This window comes from Thermobia domestica, chromosome 16, assembly GCF_964235325.1.
Source record: "Thermobia domestica chromosome 16, izTheDome1.hap1.1, whole genome shotgun sequence".
NCBI classification, from domain to species: Eukaryota; Metazoa; Arthropoda; class Insecta; order Zygentoma; family Lepismatidae; genus Thermobia; species Thermobia domestica.
In genome coordinates this window covers 41,673,267-41,699,932 of record NC_137469.1, presented here as the reverse complement: position 1 = coordinate 41,699,932, position 26,666 = coordinate 41,673,267, and the positions used below count along the sequence as shown (strand labels likewise).

Below are 26,666 nucleotides of genomic sequence, written 5' to 3'. Positions count from 1 at the left end.
TTTTTAAAAAGCTTAGTAGTTACAGGGATTTTATAACTAAGCAGCATTTTACTCTTTTAAATTAAGCTAACCTAACTCGCATTTATTGTAAAAGGGGCAAAATACTTCGTAAAAATTCGAAGGGGGTTGCTACAAAATCAATTGGCCTGTTTTCTAAAGGATTTAATATACCGGTAATCTATTAAATTCCAAATGCTTGCAGGAAGTTAGGAAAGATATGCTAATACTATATCTATTCATGCGCAGGTCTGAACTAAATCAGTTGGCAGTTTCGCTTTCATTTGTTTTCATAGTTTCAGTCACTTGTTTTGGTCTGCCACCTATCAATAAGTATATAAAACATGATTCAATACCTCCATGATCGTGCAAAAGTTGTTTCAAGACCATACGAGACTCTTGTTCAAGTGCCTTGAACAATACTTCTTTGAACGTGTAAATTTGAAGTATTAAATGGTTTTGTTCAAGCTTTCTTGAATCGTCTACAAGTAGCACTAGAAATGAATTTTTGAACCTAGTTAGCACTTGGCCCACGACAGGTTTTCCATCATGTCACTTTCCTTAAAATACGCGTACTAAAGGAGGAGCAAGATGCAAAATTTATGCCAAAAATTAAATATTTCAGGAGCTTCTTAAGCAGAGATGAAAATCGGCATACGAAATGCTCGTTAAAAATAGTTGGGCAGGTGTCCCAGCATTTTAGCGAATTCCTTCATTAAGGGGGAGGGGAGGATAAATTTCTATCATTTTATTTTCTCCATGTTCAAAATCGATGTTATCTGCATCATCGTCATGGGAAAACAGCCGAACCATCTCAAATAAATTTTTCACACTTACGTCAAGCTGGATTTTTGTAATTTCACTTAGAAATACGGATACGGACGAAAATGAGAAGGAAGGATGCTGAAATATATCTTTCAAATATTTTCTATAAACCTTACTCTTAACGTGAGAAACACCGTGGCTCAGTAGTAGAGCGATTGCCTCTGGTGCGTGGGGTCCCTGGTTCGATCCCCACCCAAGTAAGTTTGTGGTGGACAATGTGGTGTTCGGGGGGTTTTTTCGGGGTAAACCCGTTTCTTCTCACATTCTCATTCCATCAATTTTTCATTTACCGTATCGTTATTCACTTGCTTTAACCATTCGTCTCCCTTAGACTAACAGGCATAATTGTTAAACTGAAAGATTTCATTTCATGAATACAGTTGATGAATATTTGTTTGTTTGTTTGTGTTGAGTCTAACATCCCGTTCAGCAGCGAGGTTAAATGAGACGTGGATCTACTGATTAACGTAGAATCCGAACCACATGAGCTCCCGCCGGGTATCGAACCCGGGTCTCCCACGCCAAATGCGCGTACGATAACCGCTTAGCCACGAAGGAGCTCTTGATGAATATTTGTTCAACTGCGCTATCATCTTTTACCATGCCCATAACTAAGAATTGATTTAGGTTTGGCGAATTTGGTGTTGGTTTTGAGACAGGAAAGATATAAATTACAATAAAAACAACTCTTTAATTATACATACTTATCCTCTCTTATGATATTTCATTATTTCTTCTCCTTAAAGACGGATATAAACCATAACTTCACTATCTGAATACTACTATAATCTATGTCAACTACTCCTTCTTCTTTGTCTATGACGTCAATATATAATGTTGTCAGGATTTAATAGTTTCGAAAGGAGAGAGATGTCAAGTGCATGGCTACTCCATGCGTTTAGAACGCGTTTTCATGGCTCATGCGTACGCTTGGAATACGCTGACCATGTATTTAAATGTGGATGACTAATCACAAATGCGAAAGCAATAAAAACGCGCACAATACGCTGGCTCGAGCGTATATGGTGCGTTTCGGAACAATATACCACCTGCTGTTTCGGAATCTGTAAAAGATGTCTAAAGGAAGGAAAAAAGGGAAGATGTTTTGCCACGCAAGGGGATTTTAGCAAGAAACAGCTGCTTGGAAGATGCTTTGTGCAGAGTATTGGAATTCTGCTTTTCTTTTGAATTTTCTTTTCCTTTCATCGTTACAAAATACTTCACACTATGACATATTGGTAGTCTCGAACTTTTGCAGCGAACAATTTGTAATAACTAAATGGTCAACCAGAACCCTCATTTCAAACAATTGACAGACGCTTGTTAACTCTACGTCCCTTAGTTGCGACAGTCCCAAACGCTGTCCTTTCAGTTAATGATTAGAAGATCGTTGTTTAAAAAACACACACACACACACACACAAAAAAAAAAAAAAACAAACAAACACACACACTCTCTCTCTCTCTCTCACTCTCCCCTTCTTCCTACTCTACTGCCTGACTCGGTTAGATAGCATTCTTGCTTTTGAGTGGCCACCTACCACAGACTAGCTTGTGTTTTTTGCACTGTTTCTACTCCATACACACGGACACTATTTATACGCAAATCGTAAGAGAATTGTAATTTTTGAACAATTACTTCAGATGGCCTCCTTGAGGGCAAGGTTTTAGAACACACACAGGTCCCCCTTCCCGTCTAGTTGTAATAAAGACAGAAAATAACGTGCCCTGCGGGGCTCTAACCCGCCTTCACTCGCTAACGCTAGCTAAGCAATACTATGTGATTTGAATATTAAACTTTGGTACAGAAAGGAACCAACCTAGCTACTAACCTACATGGGGGGGACCTGTGTTCTAGAACCTTCCCCTCCTTGAGTTTTATCTATGCCAAGTGAGATATTCTCATGCCTATTAGCGTAAATCATTTGAGACAAGTTAGTGTAAGAATTACAATATTTCAACAATTATTTCGAGTGGTGTGCCGAAAACAAATTTCCACGTTATATGGTGCCGGTACATACTAAGGACTTCGATATAATTATTCCAGTTAAAACCATTATAAGGCGCCGGTTTACATTTTGGATGATTTACAGGTAAAATCAATATTTTGCATAAAAATACATAAAAAACAAATTTCTGCGGGCAGTAGAATCAAATCCACAGTAATACACCTGTAATTTTGGTTTACAGGTGTAGATCTACTAGTGTAAATCACAAGTGATTTACGAGAGATAAAATAAGTGAGTGCATAAGAAAGGTAACTATTAGGTAATATTTTTCACTGGTGGTGCACCAGTATTTCTGGAGAGTTTATAACAGCTGTATTTTATGTTTATAAGTGGAGCGCTACTAGTATGAAACCATGACAAGTGCTATTGAACCTTCTATCACTGCCAAAACACACTAGTTTTCACTATCCTCGCTTATGCGCATACCCATCGTCGCTCACGCGCCTGTTTCTTTCGGAAGCACCCTTGCGCTATCGGGCGGGCCCATCAGCTTCCGCCTGCCCTTACTTGGTTAGATAGAATTGGTGACAGCACAGGTTGGTCTGTGTTTGTTTTTGCACTACTTTATACCATACACAAGCCCAATAACTTTTGGCGGCTCCCTTTACCAAGTGAGATATTTTCATGTTGCTCCGCGCAAATCATTTAGCAGATAAGATAACGCAAATCAGTTAAATTATTTTTAACAATTATTTTGAGTGGTGTGTCAAAAGTAAACCTGCATGATTTTAAATTACAATACCTTAGAATTGTACTACGCTTGTATTACCTATTTATTACGAACAGATCCATTTTTCTTCATTACACTTTCACTATAGTATTATTGGGAATATACGCACTCCCGGTTAAATAAACAAAACACACGTTCACACATGGGGGCAGACATGTTTCGTGACGTCATATGCAGGGAACCAATGAAAATGAACCAGCTGTCCTTTCACTGAAAAAGACCTTGAGAACAGTAGAAATATTTTAATTTAATTACTTACAAGTATGAATAAATTATGTGAATAACTGACATTTTAAAATATTTCGAATCATTTATTTTTAAGTCTATTTCACCATTGTATATGTAATAAAATGTTCCACCAGATGTAGCATCATTCGGCTCTAGCAGAAAGCTACAGCTTAGTGAGCGTAGTGAGGGGAAAGCAATGGAAAGATTCGATCGGAAGAAGGTCCCTGTTGTTAATGGAGTTTTCCTTATTTTGTTGTGATACGTGTTCTTAAGTAATATTCATTGGAATGCACTTGGTTTTGCTGTTTGGCAGAAACATTCAAGATGAACCCAGCATGGTGTTTTGAACGTGGAAAATCATTGAAGAATCTTGTGTGCAGAACGTTAAGGCGACATGGGTGGTTGTCAAAAACAGATATGAATAGAATTACTCTCGGTATCGTTTTTGTATCGGGTATAGCATTTGCTGTGCTTTTTGTTATACTGTCAGATTATATAAGAACGTTTTCTGATAAAAATGAGTATAACAGTGCTGACACCAAACGCATCCAACATCAATACTTTTCACCATTGCCTCATGAAAGTGAAATTCAAGCTACTGATGAAAGTTCAATGGAAATTGCAGTAGCTTACTCTTACTTCAATACCTATGGCCAGGATTCCGTGAAATCTGGCACCAATACAGGCAAGTATATTTGACCAATTAATAAGATGAGTCCAAGATTGTACCATGGGAAACTTGGAGGGTTCAGGAATAGTGGCAACGTCTTAAGTTTACAGTGGGTAAAATTCAGATTATTGTTATTATTTTTTTGACGATCATCAGATTTCTTTCTCTTGGTACAACCTTGGATCAATCCAGTTGTTTTTGATAAAACTATACAGGTGTAGGATAGGGCATATTTTTGGAACTGGGGGCGAGAATATTTTGCTTGAATTTCGTGCTTTCTTGCATACTGTCTTTATTTTCTCATGGTTTAGACAGGTTATTTTAGTTTAGATTAGGTTAGGATACTTGGATTTGGGAGGCCCGAATTATTTGCTTAAAATTCGTACTTTCTTCTTATATTTTCTGTTTTTGATGGTTTAGGCTAGGTTAGGTTAGTACTTAGTAATTACAACTCATTTCTCCTGTAAACATGGGGATTTAACCTGATATTGGCCCCCCAGTTCCAAAATTATCCCCAGGGATAGGTTAGTTTGTTAGATTATGTTAGTGTAGAGGTCAGCATAATTTTCCAAATAATGATAGAATTTCGCTTATTTATACTAATATTAGGTTAGTTCAGGTTAGATTTGGTTACGTTATGTTAGATCTAAGTGCTTGCATCATCCATTTCTCCTTTTTTTTTTTTTTTTTTTTTTTTTTTTTTTTTTTTTTTTTTTTTTTTTTTTTTACGTACTTCTGGACTCCTGCTAAATAACCCAGCACTTGTTTTCTACATTGTTCAGAAAAGCTCAGACAGGGAAAATTAATGTCCTAGATATTCCTCTTTGATATGCACTCAGCTCATTTAATCGTAACATTACCATATTTATTACGGACTATTCTTCACGAGGAGGGTTGGCAAAAACCATGTTTTTTTTTTTGGGGGGGGTTAAACTTTTTTGTTGTTGTTGTTGTTTAAACCAGTTTATATATGGGCAGAAATAAGTTTGTTTCACCTTGGTGTTATTATGCAACAACCGAGTTATGCTGGAATGGGTCACATAACTTAAAATGGAGTTCAAACCGCTTGTCGACTTAAAGGTCGTGTACACCATAAAAGATCTTGTAGCTGTCATAAAAAAAATCTTGAAACCCTACCATATTTCCCCGTGTACACATAGTCTTGATAGGGTCATAAAACATTTTTTCCATCTTGCAAGAAGTTCAACAGTGTTCAACTTTTTGGGCCGTCTTGCTTGCTACCTGCTATCGCCCTCCCGCTGACATAACAGAAAATCCAGTTGCGCCGCTTCCGAAACAACGGTTTCTTTTGGGCTGGAGGGGGAAGGGCCAAAATACACATTTTTACGATTGCCAGGGAAAACAAGTGTCTCTTCTTTTGTTAACAGCTCGGTTCCATGAATGTAGGCATCGAAATAATTTAGCTTCCTCACAGATATCAAAATAGCATACTGAATTCAGGATGGTACTGCAAGCTAAATTCTGTAATCATAGCAGCTTTAATCGAAGTTATTATCTTTCACAATTACTAATTTTCATAATAATAATAATAATAATAACAATGTTTTTCCGATAAACTGATTGTCACCAAATAATATTATATATTTTAATAATATATATATGATGGATTAAATGGAAATTTGAACCGATGTACATAGTTTTCAGGGTTGTACTTGAGCAGAAATCCTTAGGTTTTGCAATTATTCTAATTATGCATATATTTTGATTGTAGATAGAAGCTGCGGTGGCTCAGTGGTAGAGCGTTCACCTCCGTTGCTTGGGGTATCTGGTTCGATCCCAGCTCGCGCCGTGTGGACTTTGTGGTGGACAAACACCATGCTCCTGTGTTTTCTCGGGGTTCTCCCGTTTCCTCCCACTTTTTCATTCCACCATTTCATTCATATCTCATCACCGTCTCCTTTAGCCTAACCGGCATAACCGTGGGACGTAAAACTTAAAGATTTCATTTCATTTTTTTGCAATAATTCTGTAAGAAGAATAACTCTTTCTTCTAGTTTTATCATAAATTTTAGATGTTATTCTACTTGTTCTTCTTGGAAAAATAACTAGATACTATTCTCTTATTAGCAGCGTTATTCACATCTATATCAGTAAAAATGAATGTGATTAAAGAAAAAGAAAAAAAAAAGAAAGAAAGCTAACTGCATAGAAATTGAAAATTGACTGACTCAGTTGCAAGTAAACCGTTTGACATTATAGCTGAAACAAAGATAAAACAAACTTACTTCGGTCTAGTATCAAGTCATTTCAATTGTATTGTTTTCCAGTAGTTCACCTCCAACATGCTAAAGCTCGCAGTCAGGGGCGTCTTTAGGATTTTAATTTTGGGTAGGTCCGCTCCTCGCGTATGGATACATATGCACATTCGATTGATTAATGACAATAGGAAATTACTTTTACAGTAGTTGTTGATGTTGTTTATTAAATAATTATTTACCATTAATAGAAAAAGTGAAAATATATTTACTTTTTATTATATCTTTTAGTGTTTATAATGTTAGAAATGATGGGTGAGAAAAGAACACTTTTAGACATTATTAGGAAGAGGAAGAGAAACTGGTTGGGACATTGCCTAAGAAGATATTGTATCATGAGGGACGTCCTAGAGGGTATGGTGGCGGGAAAGAGAGGGAGGGGGCGAAGGAGACTACAATTAATGGATGATATTAAAACAGAAAGATCATACGCGAAGACGAAAAGGTTAGCGGAGGACCGTGGAGCATGGAAGCTTCTCAGCTGGGGCAAGTGACTTGCCAATAAAGGCAGAATACCTATGATGATGATGATTAGTGTTTATATATTTTCAGTTTTATATATTTTTTGGTAGCCCCGTGTCTACCCGCTAAAACCGCCACTGCTCGCAGTACGTAAAAGGTTCCACAGTTCACAGCCTCAAGACATGTTTGGCCATATATTAAGCAAACAATGCAAAAGGATGCGTAAGACGGCCCCATTATCTGACCCTATGATTTGATTGAAACTACAAAAAAACACAAGTATTTTGATATTGATATCTTGTATTGCTGCTATTTACATTGACAAAATAAATATGAAAATCAAAGTATATATGATACTATTGCATATAGTATAGAATTATGTGTACACTGAGAAAAATCCGTTATTCGGACAGCGGTATGTTGTACAAATATATGGAATCCTTACGATTAGTACGGAAATCTGTACGGAGCATACGTTATCCATATACTACATAGTTACTGCCTTTTTCTCATTTAGACATTATATCATGTCGCTGCAGGGTGTCTGACATCTAACAAACTTCCGTATACTACACATGTATACGTATATTATATACCTCAGCTATATATTTCATACATCCATCTGTATGTGAGATTCTGACCGCCAATGGACAGTTGTTTCTTTCATCATGAGTGACGTCATTGAACAAAGAACAACTGTCATTTTCTTGCGAGTCGGTTTATGCATATCGTATCATGGCATGGGAGGTCGTAACACCCCTCATTCTATATCTTCTACTTCGTACTCAAAAAGGTCAAATGTAAGGATTTTTTTAAAATTGGAGGTGTGTAATTCTGTATTTGAACTCTTAATTAAAAATAGTGAATATCTGAAAGCCACATAAATGTGAAGAAAAATACAATATATAGATAGACTTCATTCAGGTGATTCAGGTAAACCCATTTGTCATCCAGGCAGAACCCTGTAATGAGAAGGTTCACTATTTGTCCACTAGAGCGCAGTGCTGCATGGGTGGAAATGTCTTTCTTGCTTTCAAGAAGTTGATATGTGTAGACAGTAAATAGAAAGATTGGGTTTCAAGATTTTTTTATGACAGCTACATGTTCTTGTACAAGATCTTTTATGGTGTACACGACCCTTTACATACGAAAAAATGTACCCTCCATTTGGGCTCGAAACCGAGACTTATTTACCACAAATGCGATACGTCTGCCGACTCACTCACGAAGAACTCCTGACAAAAGTACGTTGTATTAATCTTTACATACTTGTTAATAGTCAGCCGGCCACTTTATCGGTACTTGTCAACCGATGGCATTTGCGTGTTAGCAACAGGCATCCACCGTAGAGTCATAGTACATAGGCCCCTCTAACACGCCTTGCCGGATGCCAGGCTGAATTTTTGGGGGAAAGTACCCAAAATGGCGGAAACAAAATGGCGGACTCCAAATTCTTATCCTACACGAGAACTTCCTTATTTTGCGGTGGATCTTCAATATTTTGGCACCAAACCTAGGGTTTTCGGGGGCGAGCTATTCGCTCATACCACTGGTTCCTCTCTGTAGGTTTTCAAAATGGCGGAAAAACAATATGGTGGATGCGATACATGTAAAAAAAAATTCTCTTCAATGTATTTTTAATATTGTCATGTGAAATATCACTTTTTATACGCAGGAAGCTTGTTTCTACAAACTATTTAATTCTGAATATCTTTAAAATGGCGGAAAACAAGATGGTTGAATCGTTATGTGTATGCATAAAGAGCTGTCTTAAGTTTTATAGTCTGACATGTTTTCAAAACTTCCGATTTTCTAGATTGTACATTTCTCTTCATTTTTATTTTATCGTAAGATTCCAAAGAATTGAATTAGATGGAGGCATCCACCGTAGAGCCATGATACTTAGGTCCCTATAACATACCTTGCCGAATGCCAGGATGAATTTTGACGGAACACAAATCAAAACGGCTGACAAGACATTCGTAATTTGCAGGAAAATGCCCTATTTACCAGTGTATTTTTCAATATTTGTATTGGAGTCAATTCTTAAGTTTAACTAATTTGTTACACTCTAAGAGTTTTCAAAAATGTTGCGGAACAGAATGGCGGGCATAAAATTCTACTGTTCGTTTTCCGATCGACTTTCTATAGTATTAAACGAGGTTTCGCGGTGATTCAAAAATCGAATTTAATTCCAAGTGTTTCAAAGTGAGGTAGATATCTTCCATCCTTAAATACTTTCTCTCTCTCTCTCTTTCACGCAAACACACTCATTATATTAAAGCTTATATATATATATATTGAAAATTTAAAGCTTCGTCATCGATGACCATTTTCGGATGAACACTTCAAACGTCTTGCTTCTTCAATGAAAGAAAAAATCGTAAAATTATGGATTAAGAGGAGACACAGCGTTTCTACACACAAGGTTTTAAATCAAATTATGCACTTTTGTTTGAATTTGTCATAGCAGTAACATTCTCGGATGACTCATACAGTTTGGTAATATCAGAACAATATTGACTAAAGTATAGAAACAAGAACAATTTTTGTGGAAATTATATGTCCACTTACCACTTCATGTTGTCGCAACAGACAAGTTTCTTAGATGCAATACAATGTGAAACAAATTTCCTTGTTCCTATTAATCCTTGCCTGTTGGATTAAGGCAACCAATACCATTGCACCCGCATGTAGGCAAGCATAGTTGTGGTGGAGTTGAACGCCTGCACTTGCAAGACGGCAGATGATACTTTTCTTACATCAGCACGAAACCAGAACTACGCATACCTGTGGGACTGCTGATTTAGTTATCCAGACAACCTTGAGATTAGAATCATCCTTTCTCCATCCTTCAGTTTCCTCGGGATTCTCAATATCCATGATGGCAGTATTTGCTTGCAACCATATTTTAGAATGATAGTTTGACCGAATGAAATGAAGTTTAAGAGCATCTTTTGTAGGTGGAAGATGTTCCAACTGTTTCTTGCCTTCTAGAAACTGTTCGTATCGAACACGGTCGATACCTCCAAATGGATCGGATGCAGAGTAAAGTCTGCAGACGAATTCCTCCACGCCTTCCATTGATCCATCACGTCCGACACCTTTTAGGAGATGTGGGTACTGAATGAATATTTTCCAGGAGCTCTTTTTTCCATGGCCGGTAAAGGATGATGTCGTATCGCAGCCCGTTACTGAATGAAAACCCACCAGACTTTTCCTCGCGGCCTTGTTCAGATTCGCAGAAATAGCATTGATATTGAAGAATTTCCGATCTCTGGATATTCCTTCCGCCATCCAAACCTTCTTGGAGGATTCACCGAAGAAATGAATTAACATAACTAATACATCACTATCACCTGTTCAATTTCACTATCTCGAATAGCTTCTTGTGCATGCAGTATCATTAGTGTGTCTGCTTCCTTGTGATTAGACACCAGATGCCTTAGTTCTCCTTTCAAATTTGAGATAACTTTATCAGGAGAAGCATAACTTATCAATTCGCAGCTTTCTGGCAAGTGTTGACATGCTAGTTGAAGTAATTGGTTTGCAAGAAAGGATGCAAGGTCAGCCTTGTTGCTGTTGAGACCAACATACTGATCCCATGAAGCTGGAAGTGGAGTGTTCCCATCGCCAATGATTTTTCTTATAGGTCTTTTTCTTTTATCATCTCTTTTCCTTCTAGTGTGATTCTTAATCGAGCATGGTCGGTAACTGTCAAACGTTATTACAATTATTTAACCTCTGGAGATACGTACGGGAAAACTATAGCTGAATTTTTTTCTCCATAATCGTTGAATGTCTTGCAGTCTGAAGGTTTGCCATCACAATGCATCAAAAGATGACCATCTATGATTAAACAAGTAGAAATATCAGAAACTGGTGTTGTGGCTGAAATGTTTATTGTTAGTATGTCTATCAAAGTCGACTTGGTGGTGAAGTTCATCGATCCATCGTTCTTTGCCAAGGAAAGTGGAACGGGCGATAGTTTATGTGAAAGGATATCCTCCAGTTACACTTCCCGTCCTGCTTGTTGTGCACAGAATAAATGTTGTATCAACTGTCTGTCAAACTTTATTGATTTCTTTTCATTTTGTGGAGTGGTAGCAACTACTTTGTACAGTGATGCAAATGTCAGAGAATTCTGTCTCTTTATAGCCGAAAAGAATGGCACTGTTCGTTTTATTAAACTCTCTGTCAAGAATGTTTTCACCAGATTTTCTCCTCGCTGTTTTGCAGACAGGAGATGTTCCTGAACTTCAGGTGATGCTATGTCATTTGTCGATAAACTAACCAGCATTTGTGAGTCAATAACATTTTCTTCATCTGCACGCTCCGGAGGATGCGGAACATTCTTACACATGGAGAATCTCTCTTAAGCTGTTCAACTAGACTTTGAACATCTTCCTCATCGCGGTGTAATCTTGAGACTTGAGAGTCTTTGCACGTTGTGATAGAATCATCAACTTCAATACCAAACTAAAACTACAACTATATTCAGGGTCGGATTAACGCTAGAGAACTTATATAGCCCGTCTTCTTCTAGTATAGGGGTCCCATACGAGCTGCGGGTATTACTTTATAATAATAATAATAATAATAATAATTATAATTATTATTATTATTATTATTATTATTATTATTATTATTATTATTATTATTATTATTCAACCATCTTGTTTTCCGCCATTTTAAAGATATTCAGAATTAAATAGTTTGTAGAAACAAGCTTCCTGCGTATAAAAAGTGATATTTCACATGACAATATTAAAAATACATTAAAGAGATTTTTTTACATGTATCGCGTCCACCATATTGTTTTCCGCCATTTTGAAAACCTACAGAGAGGAACCAGTGGTATGAGCGAATAGCTCGCCCCCGAAAACCCTAGGTTTGGTGCCAAAATATTGAAGATCCATCGCAAAATAAGGAAGTTCTCGTGTAGGATAAGAATTTGGAGTCCGCCATTTTGTTTCCGCCATTTTGGGTACTTTCCCCCAAAAATTCAGCCTGGCATCCGGCAAGGCGTGTTAGAGGGGCCTATGTACTATGACTCTACGGTGGATGCCTGTTGCTAACACGCAAATGCCATCGGTTCATTTTCTATTGACATTTCCGGGGCTTGGCCGGCTGACTATAATATAATTGTCAAGATTCATTTCGGAAGGACAAAAAGATAAACAGTTGCATAAGTGAAACCATTATACAAAATTACATATGGACAATTTCAAAATACTGCAGAGTACAGATGAACTAATTTAGTCCATGTTAGTTCACTACGACTTTTATTAGACCAAGTTAAAGAAATACAACGACTTAATTGCATGCATGTCAGTAAGAAAAGTGAATACAGAAAAGAATTATTTGAGTCCGCTTTGGATCTGAGCCATTTATAAATACTTCAGATACCAAAGATACTTCTGATTTCAATAAATGCCTCTCGTGCGGTTTGTTTCATCCCCACAAAAAAGTACGGCATTTCGATGTATTTTATTCTTTGATTGCAATTTCATAAGAATAACAAGCTATTAAAAAAAATCACAAAAGAAACATTCATAAACTTATATATACATAAAAAAAGTTGCTTTTGTAGTATAATCTCTTCAAGTAAGGAATGGGGAATTTAGGTCTGAATATAATAATATACGGGAGTGACACGCGATAACCCACAAATGTGTGTTCATCAAGATTTTACGAACATTTACACTTTTACAAACATTTTTCGTTTTTTGGTTTAAACCAGTTTTTTTTAAAACCCAGCTGGTTTAAACCAGCCAACCCTGTTCACGAGTACTTTTATTTATTTATTTATTTAAATTAAAAGTTGTAATGCATTTTCAGAATAAGATACCCAGAATCCTATTGGTATATATCTTACGGTTAGCCTTGCACCAATACATTGTGGGTCTACAGGGGACTACAAATTTACTTTTTCCTTTAGAACAAAGCGTTTTGTTTCATAACATTAACGTTTATTTTACGTATGAAACACAGTTGTAATATTTCAAATTACTCTCCTAGCAATGTTCCTCAATTTTTTTCTTTCGATATTTCTGGTGCCACTCGTACACTACTTATTTAATTTACCTTTATTTATTTATTTATTGGAGAACTATGTGCTGATTAAGAAGAGATTATTGCCTGAAAAACCTAATACACAATTTAAAAATGTAGGGCTGAAATAAATTGGTACACTGTCCAAGGATATAAATGAATGCATACATATATACAGGAAAAGAATAAGAGTAACAATGTAACCAGGGTTGGCTGGTTTAATCAAAACAAAGAGCTCCGTCGTGGCTAAGCGGTTAGCGTACGCGCCTTTGGCGTGCGAGACAAGGGTTCGATTCCCGGCGGGAGCTCATGTGGTTCGGATACCACGTTAATCAATAGGCCCACGTCTCATATAGCTCAGCTGCTGAACGGGACGTTAAACTCAAAATCAATCGTAAAATTTTGATGAACACACATTTGTGAGTTATCACGTTTCACTCTCGTATATTATTCGTATTATATTCAGACCTAAATTTTCCATTCGTTACTCAGAGAGATTATGCTACAAAAGCAACTTTTTTTATAAGTTTATGAATGTTTCTTTTGTAATTTTTTTTATAATTTGTTATTATTGTTATGCAGTTGCGATCAAAGCAAACTTCTAAATATTGTTTCGTTTTAACAATGTTTACTATTGATAAAATACATCGAAATGCCGTACTTTGGGGGGGCATAAAACCCCACGAGAGACATTTATTGAAATCAGAAGTATATTTGATATCTATTTCTGTATAAATGGATCAGAGCCAAAATAGACTTAAATAATTCGTATCTTTGTTCACTTTTCTTACTGATATGCAATTAAGTCGTTATATTTCTTGAACTTGGACTAATAAAAGTCGTAGTGAACTAACTTGGACTAAATTAGTTCTTCTGTACTCTGCAGTACTTTGAAATTGTCTATATGTAATTTTGTATAATGGTTTCACTTGTACAATTGTTTATCTTTTTGTCCTTCTGAAATTACTCTTAACAAATATATCAACAAGTAAGTAAAGATCAGTACAACGTATTTTTATCAGGAGTTCTTCGTGAGTGAGTCGGTAGACGTATAGCATTTGTGGCCAATTAGTCCCGGTTTGGAGTTCAAGTGGAGGACAATTTCTCTCGGATGTAAGCCGAGAATCGGTTTGGATTCCGCTTTAAGCTTATGTGACCCTTTCCAGCATAACCTGGTTGTTGTATAATAACACCAAGGCAAGACAAACTTATTTCTGTCTATATGTGATGTAAATACATACAGCAAATTATTTTAAAAAAAAGACGGGTTTAAACAAAACAAAACAAAAAAAACTCGATTTTGTGGGTTCTTTAATAAAAAACATGGTTTTTGCCAACCCTGCATATGACATATCGGGAGAGACACGTACCTATAAGTATCGATAAAATCTACCTAATATTATTAAGATGTCATTGTTAAGACATAGAACAATAATGTGAACATCGTGTCGTTGCAAAAAACGATATTAACCAGTGTGTACCTTTGGGGGTGAGTAATTTCAAATGATTCCCCTTTACCTTGTGAATTATCCTTTTGTTTTGTAAACAACAAATTTTCGAGAACCACATGCTATCTTTTACCAACAGAGTTCTAGCCTTTACTTTACAGATAGGCGGCTTCCAGAGAAGATATTATAGGTTAATTATGAGTGCAAGACACTGATATTGTCTTGGTTCCGTCGTTCTATTTTATAGCTATCCTTTGGAGGGAGAACCTGTTCGGGGGTTGTCGGATTTCTTCGTGGTTCTCCGTGTCCATTTAGTCTCTTCCTGGAAGTGTAGTTTCCATCTGTCATCATTTCTTTACAGATCGTAGATAGTAAAAACATGTGGCTTATAGTATGTGAGGTGTACAGATCCTTGCAATATAAACGTAAAATGATACACAATGAGTGGAAAAAGAGAAAAGCACGTCTGAACCGAGAATTCAACCCGGGTGTCCGGATCATCGTGCAGACGTGTTTAGCAGTACTCTTCATAGACGATTCCCTGAACAGACATACGATCTGCAACCTTTAAAGTGGATGTTGAGTAAAGTGTAGCTTATATATATGTTCAAGGAGCTGACCGGTTCACGTGTTGATGCATCTGCAGAATGACCAGGACGCCCGAGTTAGATTCTCGGTCCAGTTGCGCATTTCTTTTACTCTTTGTATATTATAAAATTTGCATCTGTAGAGAAATTGTGATACAAAAATCAGTTATTTCCTACGTTTATCATAAGCAATTCATCCGTCATGTGATCTGGCCGAGAACAGACTTTTAAGTGTAATAGAATGTATGGATTTGCAGTTTGATTGGAGTTTAGCACCACTTTCAGGAGCGAGGCTGTATGAGGCATGAACATACAGTTTAATCCTCGCACTACCTAGTTATTTCTTGTATCACAGACTACCAAGAGGAGGGAGTCATTCATTTTGTACTTACCTGTTGAGATATAATATATGTCGCAAAAGAAGCAAATTAGAAGCTCGCACAAAAATCTACAGTGATTGAAGTGAAGTGTGCACGGAATAGGACTAACAACTATTTATTATATGCCATGTAGGAGTAAAAACTACTGAATGGCAAGTCACGTCCCCTACAACGTGGGGTACTTTGTGAAACCAACTCAAAATAGCAAATTTATGAGACACACTAGCGTTCAATTTGCACCACCGTAAGTTATATGCTTTAGCTAAACATGTTGAGCAATAACATAATTTTTATAATTTTAAAGAAACTATTAGAAGAGTAATTACAAAGAACTGTGGTGGCCACAAAGCCCCCCCCCCCTTCCCGTTGGTAGGTTGAGGGTTAAGGTGGAATCCGGACCGCTAATTAGTTCAAGTTCCAAGATTCTCTCACTGGGAATTGAACTCGGCATCTCGTGCACCAAACGCGGACGCGCTAGCCAATGGACCAATGGGGAAGGCCATGGCTATTCAGAGCAGACTGCGAAGCGTAGTGCTTAACACATAGGTACGGTGAGCCTAAGATCAGAGTTGGATTCTCGCACCAATTGGACACTTTTAACCCTCGATAATAGTTATTCACACCTAACAGTTAGATATACAGGAACTGATTTGTTATAGAAGTTTATTTGACATATTTATTATAAATACACGTAACAACTGAGAGTTATATGAGTTAGTTGGGTAATTTAGATATGTTCTAATTGATAATACCTTCATTTAAACTGGAGATATTATTTTATGGTTTCTTTATTTATTTTTAGCGGCAATTTCTGAGGCACTGAGTTCCCTGCATGCAGCTCTCGAGATGAAGAAAGCTGAGAAGCATGACAAGGCACTGAAACTTTTCCAACACGCAGTGGCTTTAGCACCCAAGCATCCGGATATTCTCAACTACTTCGGAGAATTTTTGGAGGACACCAAAAATGATACAGTGGCAGCAGATCAGCTATATTTTCAAGCGTTGACTTACTCTCCGGGACATTCGCGGGCCTTGGTAAACCGTCACCGAACAATGCATGTAGTTGAGCGTATAGATCGAAATAGGTTACGAAAAATAGATGAAAAACGGGATTCGCTAACTAATATACCAGACTCAAACGCTGCGTTGCAACGTGTCAAAAAGGAAGCATATTTTCAACATATATATCATACGGTGGGTATAGAAGGGAACACCATGACATTATCGCAAACACGATCTATTGTTGAAACACACATGGCTGTGGCGGGCAAAAGTATAATTGAACACAATGAGATTTTAGGTCTTGACGCTGCGTTGAAATACATCAATAGTACACTCGTGCATAGAATCGGTGCTATAAAACTAAATGACATTATTGAAATTCATAAGAGAGTGATGGGATTTGTGAATCCTATAGAAGCTGGTATGTTCCGAAGAACACAAGTGTACGTTGGTGATCATGTACCGCCTGGTCCGTTGAAAATACAGATTTTAATGGAAGAATTTTTAGAGTGGTTGAACTCGGAACGCGCTCTACGCATGCATCCCATAAGGTATGCAGCAGTTGCCCACTATAAGCTAGTGTACATTCATCCGTTTAGTGATGGTAATGGAAGGACCTCACGGTTACTTATGAACATGATCCTTATGCAAGCTGGCTATCCGCCTGTGATCATACTAAAGCAAGACAGACAAAAGTACTATGAATATTTGGAAATAGCTAATGAAGGTGATATAAGACCTTTTGTCCGATTTATAGCAGATTGTACGGAAAGAACGTTAGATGTGTATTTATGGGCTACCAAAGAGTATTCTGTTATGTTCCCTGCACTTGAACAGGATGAGAGCCAAAAAATAATACTTGAAGATGATGATAGACCTGGTCATTAAATATTTCATGCTGGATCATGGAGATAAGGAAATGTAATTGTTTCCATTGGCATATTTTGATTAGTTTTGTTTTAATTGAATCACGTCCTTGTCTGGTACAAGTGAGTATGTAATTTTAATTTGATTTTTAATTATGTATTTAAATAAATGCAGACAATCTGCACGGTATATTTATTTGTTACTGTGATATATTTTGGTGCAAAATGTGTGTGCATGAATATTTAATGTAATAGACCACAGAAGTTGTTCTTTGTAAGAAACAAATATAAAATATTAATATAAAATAAGCCGTATAGAATTGTCTATGTTCGGTAAAAGATACAATCAGGTTTGTAATAGTTTTTTTAATGAACACTCAAGTTAATACTTAAGAAAACAACTTTTGTTGCCAGCTGTACTATCTGCGATAATTTTATTGTACAGATTGAAGTTTGCATGCACCATTTTACAGATAAAAAAAAAAAAAAAAAAACGGTGATGTATTTTTAGAATTTACAATGAGTTGCTGAGTTTCAATGACTCTTGTTCCTATCAGTAGCAAATAAAGCGAGACTTTTGTATTACAAAATGGGATAACACTGAAAATATTGTTTCTGATTTGGTTTATATGAGCATACAGAACGTTAATGCACACACAACAAGAATATGTGAAGTTATATAAGATACAATTATTTTTGTATGCAGTATTGTGAGCAGTTCTAGTTTACGAGTTGAGTCTTTGAACTACTGACACAACTGGTAAATAGTCGTGTTGGTGCCATACGAGTGTGGAAGTATTGTATGAGTGCGTGTATTTTGGCGGATGCATTTATTGGAAGAGTTCCTATACATATCGTAAAAAATAGCACATTTCTGAAATTACGTACAAATAAATTATTTTTAATTCATGAACTGTTTAATTATTGTTACTTATGGTATCGAATGTAATATATTTTATTTTTCAAATGCAATACCTTGACTGTATAATTAAAACCAAAAACGCATCATGTGAGATGAATTTGTGTAAGAGTATTGACGATTTTGTTGCGTAAAAGGTCACTGGATACTCCCATTGACAAGAGATTATTTGTTCTACGGTATTTGTTAGCATTTAACGAAAAAACAAAGTGTCCAATGGTGAGTGAGTTGAACAAAATTATAAGGAGTGAGGGTAAATCCTCGTACGCCATTTTCTAGAATATATCGTCGTATAAGAACCAAACGAATGTAACTTTAAGAATGGAATTTTTGTTTGCTTGGATTATGAACATAATTCTAAAAGCCCCACGTGGTGTTATTTGTGTGTTATTGAAGTTTACTTTGTCATTGACTTCTCTGCTATGCAATGATGAATTTACCATCTTATTAAGACACCATTTGTTTGAAAAAGACATTTCTCTGGTTCTTATGCGACGATATATTTTTGAAAACTAAAATTTGATACTGACGAAAATGATACTCAAATACAGGGTGGCCCAAAAGTAGGTATACAGTGCCGTACTGATCAACTCATTGCTTTTTATATCATTTCTTATTGTTATTCATCAGGTAGACTTAGTTTCTTTATTATTTGTACTTATATCTTAAGCTCAGAATAGCCGAAGCAAATAAACCTATAAGCTAGAATGTTATACTTGATCAATGCAGGGATGTATACCTACTTTTGGGCCACCCTGTATACACTAATCCAAGGTATAATTAACAGTTCTGACCAGAGTATATACTCTTATTTATTAAAACTAAAATACATTGTAACGTTAAGTTTTCGAGATCGTTAAACTGTATTTTAGTTTTAATAAATAAGTGTGTCTGGTTTGTGTTAATTATTCCTTTAAGGAGTTCCAGAGTCATGATGGATAGTTACACTAATCAAGCTGATATTACCAAGACGACAGCCCATAGTATGCGTAATGAAATCTAGTCTAAATTTATGACTAACTACTGTACTGTAATTTTTGTTTAACTCTTTTAAATACTTGCCTTTTTCGGCGTTTTTCTTGAGTTTCAGATAAGCAGCGAGTGTCATCCCTATTTGTGCTAGGATCATGGTTTATACCTCGTTTTTCTCAGAATGGAACAGCCTTTCAAACGGTACCACTTACATGTCCCCATAATATGCCAGAAGGGAATTATTTGAGGGAAAATCGGGATTTTTTTACCAAAAAAAAACTTTCAAAGTTTGGGGCCCCTGAGGCTCTACCGGTCTGCGCACAATCCTCCAAAAATTTGGAAAAATACTACATAGTGTGCTAATTACTTGTGACAAATTCGAATTTCCTGTCTTGAATAGTAAGGACGGGAAATTTTTTTACCCATGTTGAGAGAGCATCAAAAAAAAAAAAAAAAAAAAAAAGCCCAAAATTTCCCTAACATGCATCCTACAAATTTAAAAAAAAAATCTGACACGCCCCTAATGATCGTAAAATTATGGTTCATACATCGTTTTGTTCAGAATGGAGTAGCCTTTCAGATGGTATCACTCGCATGTCCCTCGGACATCTGTAAGGAGGGAAGAATTGAGGAAGATAGGGATTTTTGCTGAAAAATCCCTTTTTCCCGGTTTGGAACCCTCTGGCGCGGCCCTGGGTAAACATAGAGTTCCAGAAATCACTTTCAAAATTACCACGTAGTGTACTAATTGCTTGTGCCAAATACCAATCTCCTATCTTCAACACTAAGGACGGGAAAAATATTTTCCTCCTCTGCGAATATTCCCAGAATGTCCCAAATACCCTATATAAATTTCAAAAATTTCTTGACACGTCCCTAATTATCGTAGGATCACGATTCATACACCATTCTCTTCAAAATAGAGCATGCTTTCAGATTGTATTACGCTCATGTCCCTCGGACGTCGCTAAGGAGAGAAAAATTGAGTAAATAGGGATTTTTGCTGAAAAATCCCTTTTATCCCTTTTTGGGGCCCTCTGGTGCGGCCCTGAGTAAACATAGAGATCTGGAAATCATTTTCAAAAATACTACGTAGTGTACTAATAACTCATGCCAAACACCAATTTCCTATCTTCAATACTAAGGACGGGAAAAATATTTCCCTCTTCTGCGAATATTTCTGAAATTTCCCAAGGATACTATACAAACTTCAAAAATAACATAGAGATCTGGAAATCACTTTAAAAATATTACTTATAGTACTAATTACTTGTGCCAAATACCAATTTCCTATCTTCAATGCTAAGGGGGGAAAAATATTTTCCTCTTCTGCGAATATTTTCGAAATTTCCTAAGGATACTATACAAACTTCAAAAATTTCCTGACACGCCCCTAATTATCGTAGGATGATGATTCATACGTCGTTCTCTTTCGAATCAAGTAGGCTTTCAGAAAGTACCACTCAAATGTCCCTATCATGTAGCCGAGCGGAGCAAGAATCGCGAAAGTGGGATTTTTGATCAAAAATATCCTTTTTTTTACACTTTTGTCCCTCTGAACCCCCCTTCTATGTTGACGAAGAGATCTGAAAAAATTCTCATAAAAACTAATTGGTTCACTAATTGTTTAGGGAAAATGTTAGGATTCTAGGATTAAAGAGAAGCTCACCAAAAAATGTTGAATATAGACCTCAGTAAAAAAAAAAAAAAAAAAGGGAATTTGTAAAATGATGACGTCATACCCCCCTATGTTCTGACGCTCGGAAGCGTATAGACCCTTCCAAGGCTTTCTTGAATGCCTCCTCTCTTGGAAAATAAATAATAATAATAATAATAATAATAATAAAAACGGAACTAAATAGCATTCTTAGTTTTCTTTTAATCGAATCTTTAAGACACTACAATATCGGTCGGAAACGACCGAAAAAACTTAAAGGGTTTAATATTGTCTAAAGATTGAGACATAGATATCATCAAACTGAACGAATTGACGTGCAGAAAGGTAAATTCTCATGCGCAGCTATCAAGAAACTGAATGTGTATACAGTATGTGTACACAGTATGTGTATACAGTATGTGTACACATACAGTATGTGTATACAGTATGAATGTGTATACAGTATGTCACATTCATATTCGTACACATGGTTATCGTACAGAAAGTAGAGCGGTACGCGTAAACAAATGAAGGAAACGTATTTCTTTTTGAACATAAATACTTGTGAAACACTTGTTTGTTGTTACAGATACAGAGAAACGGTCTAGAAATCGATATCATACAAAATACGTGCTTAATTAAACTAAGATGTGCAATATTTCGTCACATTGTTATTCGTACAGTTAGATGTAAACATTGCATGAAAAAACAAAATAACTAATACTTTCTAGCATAACTTTCGGCCTTAATAACTGCCGTTAACTAAATATTAGTGGATTTTCTCTTTTACTCTTAATAGATTGCAATCAGAAATAGGGTTACAAGTAGTGTACACTAAAATAGTGTGTGTCACTGGTAGAAAAGGAAACTAATAATAGATACGATATGGAACTTAACAGTGTATTTTACTAAATAAACAGTACATAAGTAAATAATTTCCTCTATAAAAACTCCCAAGGAGCCGTGGTGGCTGTCGTAGAGCGTTCAACTCTGGTGTGCGGGGTCCCTAATTCAGCTCACGCCAAGTGGACTTTGTAATAGGTAAACACCGTGTACATGGGTTTTCTTGGGATTCTCCCGTTTCCTCCCATTTCGTTCATTCCACTATTGCATTCATTTCTCATCATTACAATCTCTTTTTGCCCTTAAAGCAGTCTTAAAACTGAATGATTTCATTTCATTTTCAAAAGTTCTCAATTATTAGGAACAACATACTTTTTACCTCTAGGAAGGTTAATGTTTTTCTTTCAATTTACTAAAATACTGCGCATAAGATCTTACCCTCATGTTCGGCTCCATGTGATATTATTATATTTGGACAATTAAACAAATTAAAACTAAGGGTGAATGGTAATTGTAGGCTCTTTCTAACTTACTGTACTGTATTGTCATAATGGAGAACCTTATGATGGTGTATTTAAATATCAGTTTCATCTCAAGATTTCGTGGTGTAAGAAAAAAAAGTGATTTCAACTGCCATAATTTAATATTGACGGAATAACTAATAAAATACAGCATCATTCTCTGTATTTACAAACAAACAAACAAAAAAGATTTCTCAAAGGCTACGCACCATTTTTGTACTCTCACATATTTTGTTCAGTTGAACAAGATCTATCAGTTGATATTGTCTTATATTTGGACTTTTTTTTTCTTTTTTGGTTAAACGTTAAAAATATTGTAGAACTTATGTACTGTATCTGACGAGATGGACTGTTAAGTAGCAGCGTGTATCTGTTGTTTTAATTCTCTAAACAGTGAGGCAAATACTACTTGTACATATGTGTGAAAAGGCTACTTTTTTTCTTTTCTTAAATAAAAGATCAGTGGAAAATTGCATACCAACAAGAGATAATAATTTAGAAATAAACTTTTTCACTTAAGGTTGGTGTAAAGGGACAAGTTTTGCCGATAGATGTCACTACAGTCTTATCTCTCTCATGTATTTTTTACCTTTCACAAAAAAATCACAATTTCTCTTATAAATTTCAACTTACAGACCTCAAACTTTGGTAGTAGGAAGTAACTTCATAACCTATCGAAGGCAACAATCCGTGCCGATTTTTTATTTGTAATTTTCTTCATTGTTGAAATGGATATCCTAACCTTTAACAATGGAACTGTTTCAACAATGAAGAAAATTATAAATGAAAAATCGGAACGGATTGTTGCCTTCGATAGGTTATGAAGTTTCTCCTCTAAAAATTTGAAGTCTCTAGGTTGAAATTTGTAAATTTTCGTGAAAGGTAAAAAATACACGAGAGAGGTACGAAGACCGTAGTGACATCTATCGGCAAAACTTGTCCCTTTACACCAACCTTAATTGAAACTGAAATGGCCTTGTACTTACCACTTGGATTCTCCATATCTCACCAGAAAAAAAGAAAAAAAATTGAAATTAAAAGGTGAAATAGCATTAATCTGTCGCATTTGTAGGTAATTTCTAAGAGGCAATTCATCCTGAAGTTTTTATCTATGTATTTAATGATTGCGAAACGGTCAGAATCGTACATGAACCGCGTGTGAATACTTCCTTTTGAAGCTATTTGTGTGTGGTCGAATCAATGCTGATTTTTTTTCTTATTTTCTATCACCTTTCGTTCATTCACAAACTTGAAGAACCTGGAATATGTTCGAAAGGAACGGTAAGTATAAAGATTCTCTGTAATTGATACAGAATACGAGAGCAGTTCCAATAGATTGTTTATTTTTGTCTTGAAGCACCATCCCTCACTTTCCTCTCCATGGGATTTATGCTCATCTGGCTGTAGCCGTTCCGAGTGAGACATCATTCCGTGAACACATACAACGGTGGTTTGAGTCGGAAAGCGGCTAGTTTGAAAGTGAAAGAAACAAAGAATAAATATCAGGTTTCCTGTAGAACGTAAACAGTCGCAGATTGAAACATTTCGAATGCAGTTCATGGTATACTGTGATACTTGTATGTCCAGGGTACAAGTCTTAGTAGCATAAACGTCTCTTGGAGGAAGGGGAAAGTGTTGAAGACAATGATCAATTAGGAAGGCCTAGTCACACACGCATAAACGTAGTACGCGACCGAAGATTGAATGTGCGTGCAGTAACCGAACCAATTAATCTGACAAGGAATCCGTTCAGTGGATTATCACACAAGTGTTTGACATGAGGAAAATCTGTTGCAGCAACAATAATGCCATCAAGAATTGGGTGTATACATGTTACACCTCATCGACAATGAACCAGACTTGATGAAATTTGTAACCCCTTTGATGAAACGTGAATTTTTACCTTAGACCGGAGACTAAGCGACAATCTATGCAATGGGGGTACGCTGATTCCTCTAGACCAAAGCAAAACCGTGCATATCACGCTGAAAATTTAAGCCAATGCTTGTGTTCGATGATATTCATGGGGTTCAATGTTTGAGTAGTGGGGGAGGAGTGGGAGTCAATCAGCGCTACTACATTGAGATTCTGACGAGACTTCGTGACAAAGTGTGGAAAAACTCGCTTTACAAAATGGATGGATTCTGCACCGGAGCAACGTACTAACACACACGGTTTTATCTGTCTGTCAATGTGGAGCGTAAGGACATTAATATTATGGAACATGACCCCTACTCACCAGATCTAGCACCACGTGATTTCTTTCTTGTTTCGAGACTAGTTATGCCTCAAGAGAAAATGCTTTATCCAAGTTACAAAAGTCAAGTCTAAAATGATTGACCTATCAAGTCAGAGAAATTAATTAATATTGTTAGCAACAGAGGCAGCAGCGAATCCCAAGTGTGCTAAGAATCAGAATTTTTAACACCTCTATATGTCCAGAATCAATTTAGGTGTATTTAAGTTGCGTAGATGTTTGACGAGCAGGCACTGTCGATGCTAACTCGTAGGTCTTTTGTTCTCTAACGATATAAAGTTTGATTTTATATTGGAGGCAAGAAAAGCTGAATATGTAGGGTTAAGTCATGGCATCTACCTTTTTCTTCTCTCGAATGTGGCATAATAGAACAGGACGGATTGAAGATACATGCTGGAAAGCTTATGGCATATATTGTCAAGTGGTCCCACCAAATGGTGTATTCGAGTAGTGCTGCATGTCTGAGCGCGCCCCGAAGTTCAGTAAGTGAGCAACAGTGGTCCGGAATGGAGTTTACGAACAGTGATCAATTTTCTGCATTAGGAATGCACCAAAATGCCACACAGTTACAGGAAGCACCAGGTGTGCGTGCCCTACCTATCGCAGTAAACTTTTTCCTCATGCGAGATTTCAACATGAGGTAGCTTACGTTAGCGCTTTACATAAAGCAGATAGTATTTAATGCCTTCCTTATCGTTGGCAACGGACCGTCGATGAACTTGGAGACAACTTCGAAGGTTGCTAAACATCCAGGATAACTTTCAAGACCTGTACTGTGTATGACTGTAGAGGCTGTGTAAGTAGTTTTGTGTAACCGTTGCTCATACGATGACCTCTGGTTGCCTGTGTTTTGGTTCCCCAAGAGGGCCTCCTTCATCCGGCCTTCCTCTGATACGACCATTCCGATGGCCCATGTTATTAGCTTCCCAACATGCATCTTTGATCTATCCTATTATGCTCCATTCGAAGAAAGAAAAAAAAAAAAAAAATGCCATCCTTGTATGAGAAAAGTTCACCCTGGGAGATATCAATTGATAGGTCTCTGAGCTGAACACAGTGAAATATTTGAGTCAATTCTTATGCATGGTTCACTAGAGAATCTCATTTGTAAGGCATTAAGGAATACGTCGTACGTTTCCAGTCAGATTCAGTTGGATTTTATTCTGCTGGAATAGATTATATCTACACAGGAGGATGTGATTCTTGTTTAAGGTAAGCTACAGAATTTTTAAATTAGCTTTATTCGTTACGAAGATGACGTTAGCGGCATTCTTCACCAGTTGCTGTGGGTGTGATAAGACAGTGTTAGAACTAGAGGAAAGAACGAGCTTGAGAGCCTTGACTGGACTAACCATTCATCCTACTTTATTTTACTTCATAACAAATTTCCAGTTGAATTTATGAACAAAACACCTCCTAGGGGTATGACGTCATTCCGTAATACTTTGACCCCCTTCTGCTCAAAAGCACAAAACGCGCTTTGTTGTGTGTTATGATATACTAAAGAACTAACTATTCCCAAAATTTCAGTTTTTTTTTTTTAAATCATCCAAGCCCATTGGAGATATTGGACAATGAAACATGCCAAATTGGCATAATTCCCCAATTTTACGATTCTTTTTCAGGCCTTTGGGACCAGCTACAGGTCTGTGAATTTGTATTAACTTATGACCCCGGACTACATGCACAAACAAATTCAGACCTCGACGTCGGTTGTTTCCTCTTCCCAAACATGTCTTTAATGTCCAAAAATGTTTCTACTGTAGACCCTGATTTCACCCCCTTCAAGTGGTTTTAGGCAAAAATGTTAAAAGATCAAAGTTTCAGCTCTGCACGAGTTGGAGACGTCAAATAATTTTCAATTTGGTAGGGCAAATACATGCTGAGATATTCAAAACAACGTGAACGCCTAAAATCGAAAAAAACGCAAAATGGCGCCAGCCACTGTGTCGCCATGGGACGTT

At 36.6% G+C, this 26,666-nt stretch overlaps 2 protein-coding genes across 2 annotated transcripts in view; one reads left to right on the top strand and one right to left on the bottom strand.

Moving 5' to 3' along the window:
• The window catches only part of Dbp73D (putative ATP-dependent RNA helicase Dbp73D), a 39,797-nt gene extending 36,040 nt beyond the window's left edge, over positions 1–3,757 (bottom strand). The window contains exon 1 of the mRNA XM_081742371.1: positions 3,600–3,757. Within this exon, the coding sequence (XP_081598497.1) occupies positions 3,600–3,622 (23 nt within the window). The 5' untranslated portion in view covers positions 3,623–3,757. The remainder of the gene's footprint in view (positions 1–3,599) is intronic.
• Positions 3,758–3,919: 162 nt separating this feature from the next.
• Positions 3,920–18,442, top strand: Fic (FIC domain protein adenylyltransferase). The gene is made up of 2 exons (XM_081742372.1): positions 3,920–4,473; positions 16,468–18,442. The coding sequence occupies exons 1-2, from the start codon at positions 4,113–4,115 to the stop codon at positions 17,553–17,555; spliced, it is 1,449 nt and encodes a 482-aa protein (XP_081598498.1). The 5' UTR covers positions 3,920–4,112; the 3' UTR covers positions 17,556–18,442.
• Positions 18,443–26,666: the final 8,224 nt, after the last annotated feature.

Bases quoted from the DNA above. Each gene is read 5' to 3' on its own strand.
- Fic (XM_081742372.1), top strand. From the start codon at position 4,113: ATGAACCCAGCATGGTGTTTTGAACGTGGAAAATCATTGAAGAATCTT. The intron at 4,474-16,467 runs GCAAGTATATTT...ATTTATTTTTAG, and splicing joins GAAATCTGGCACCAATACAG to CGGCAATTTCTGAGGCACTG.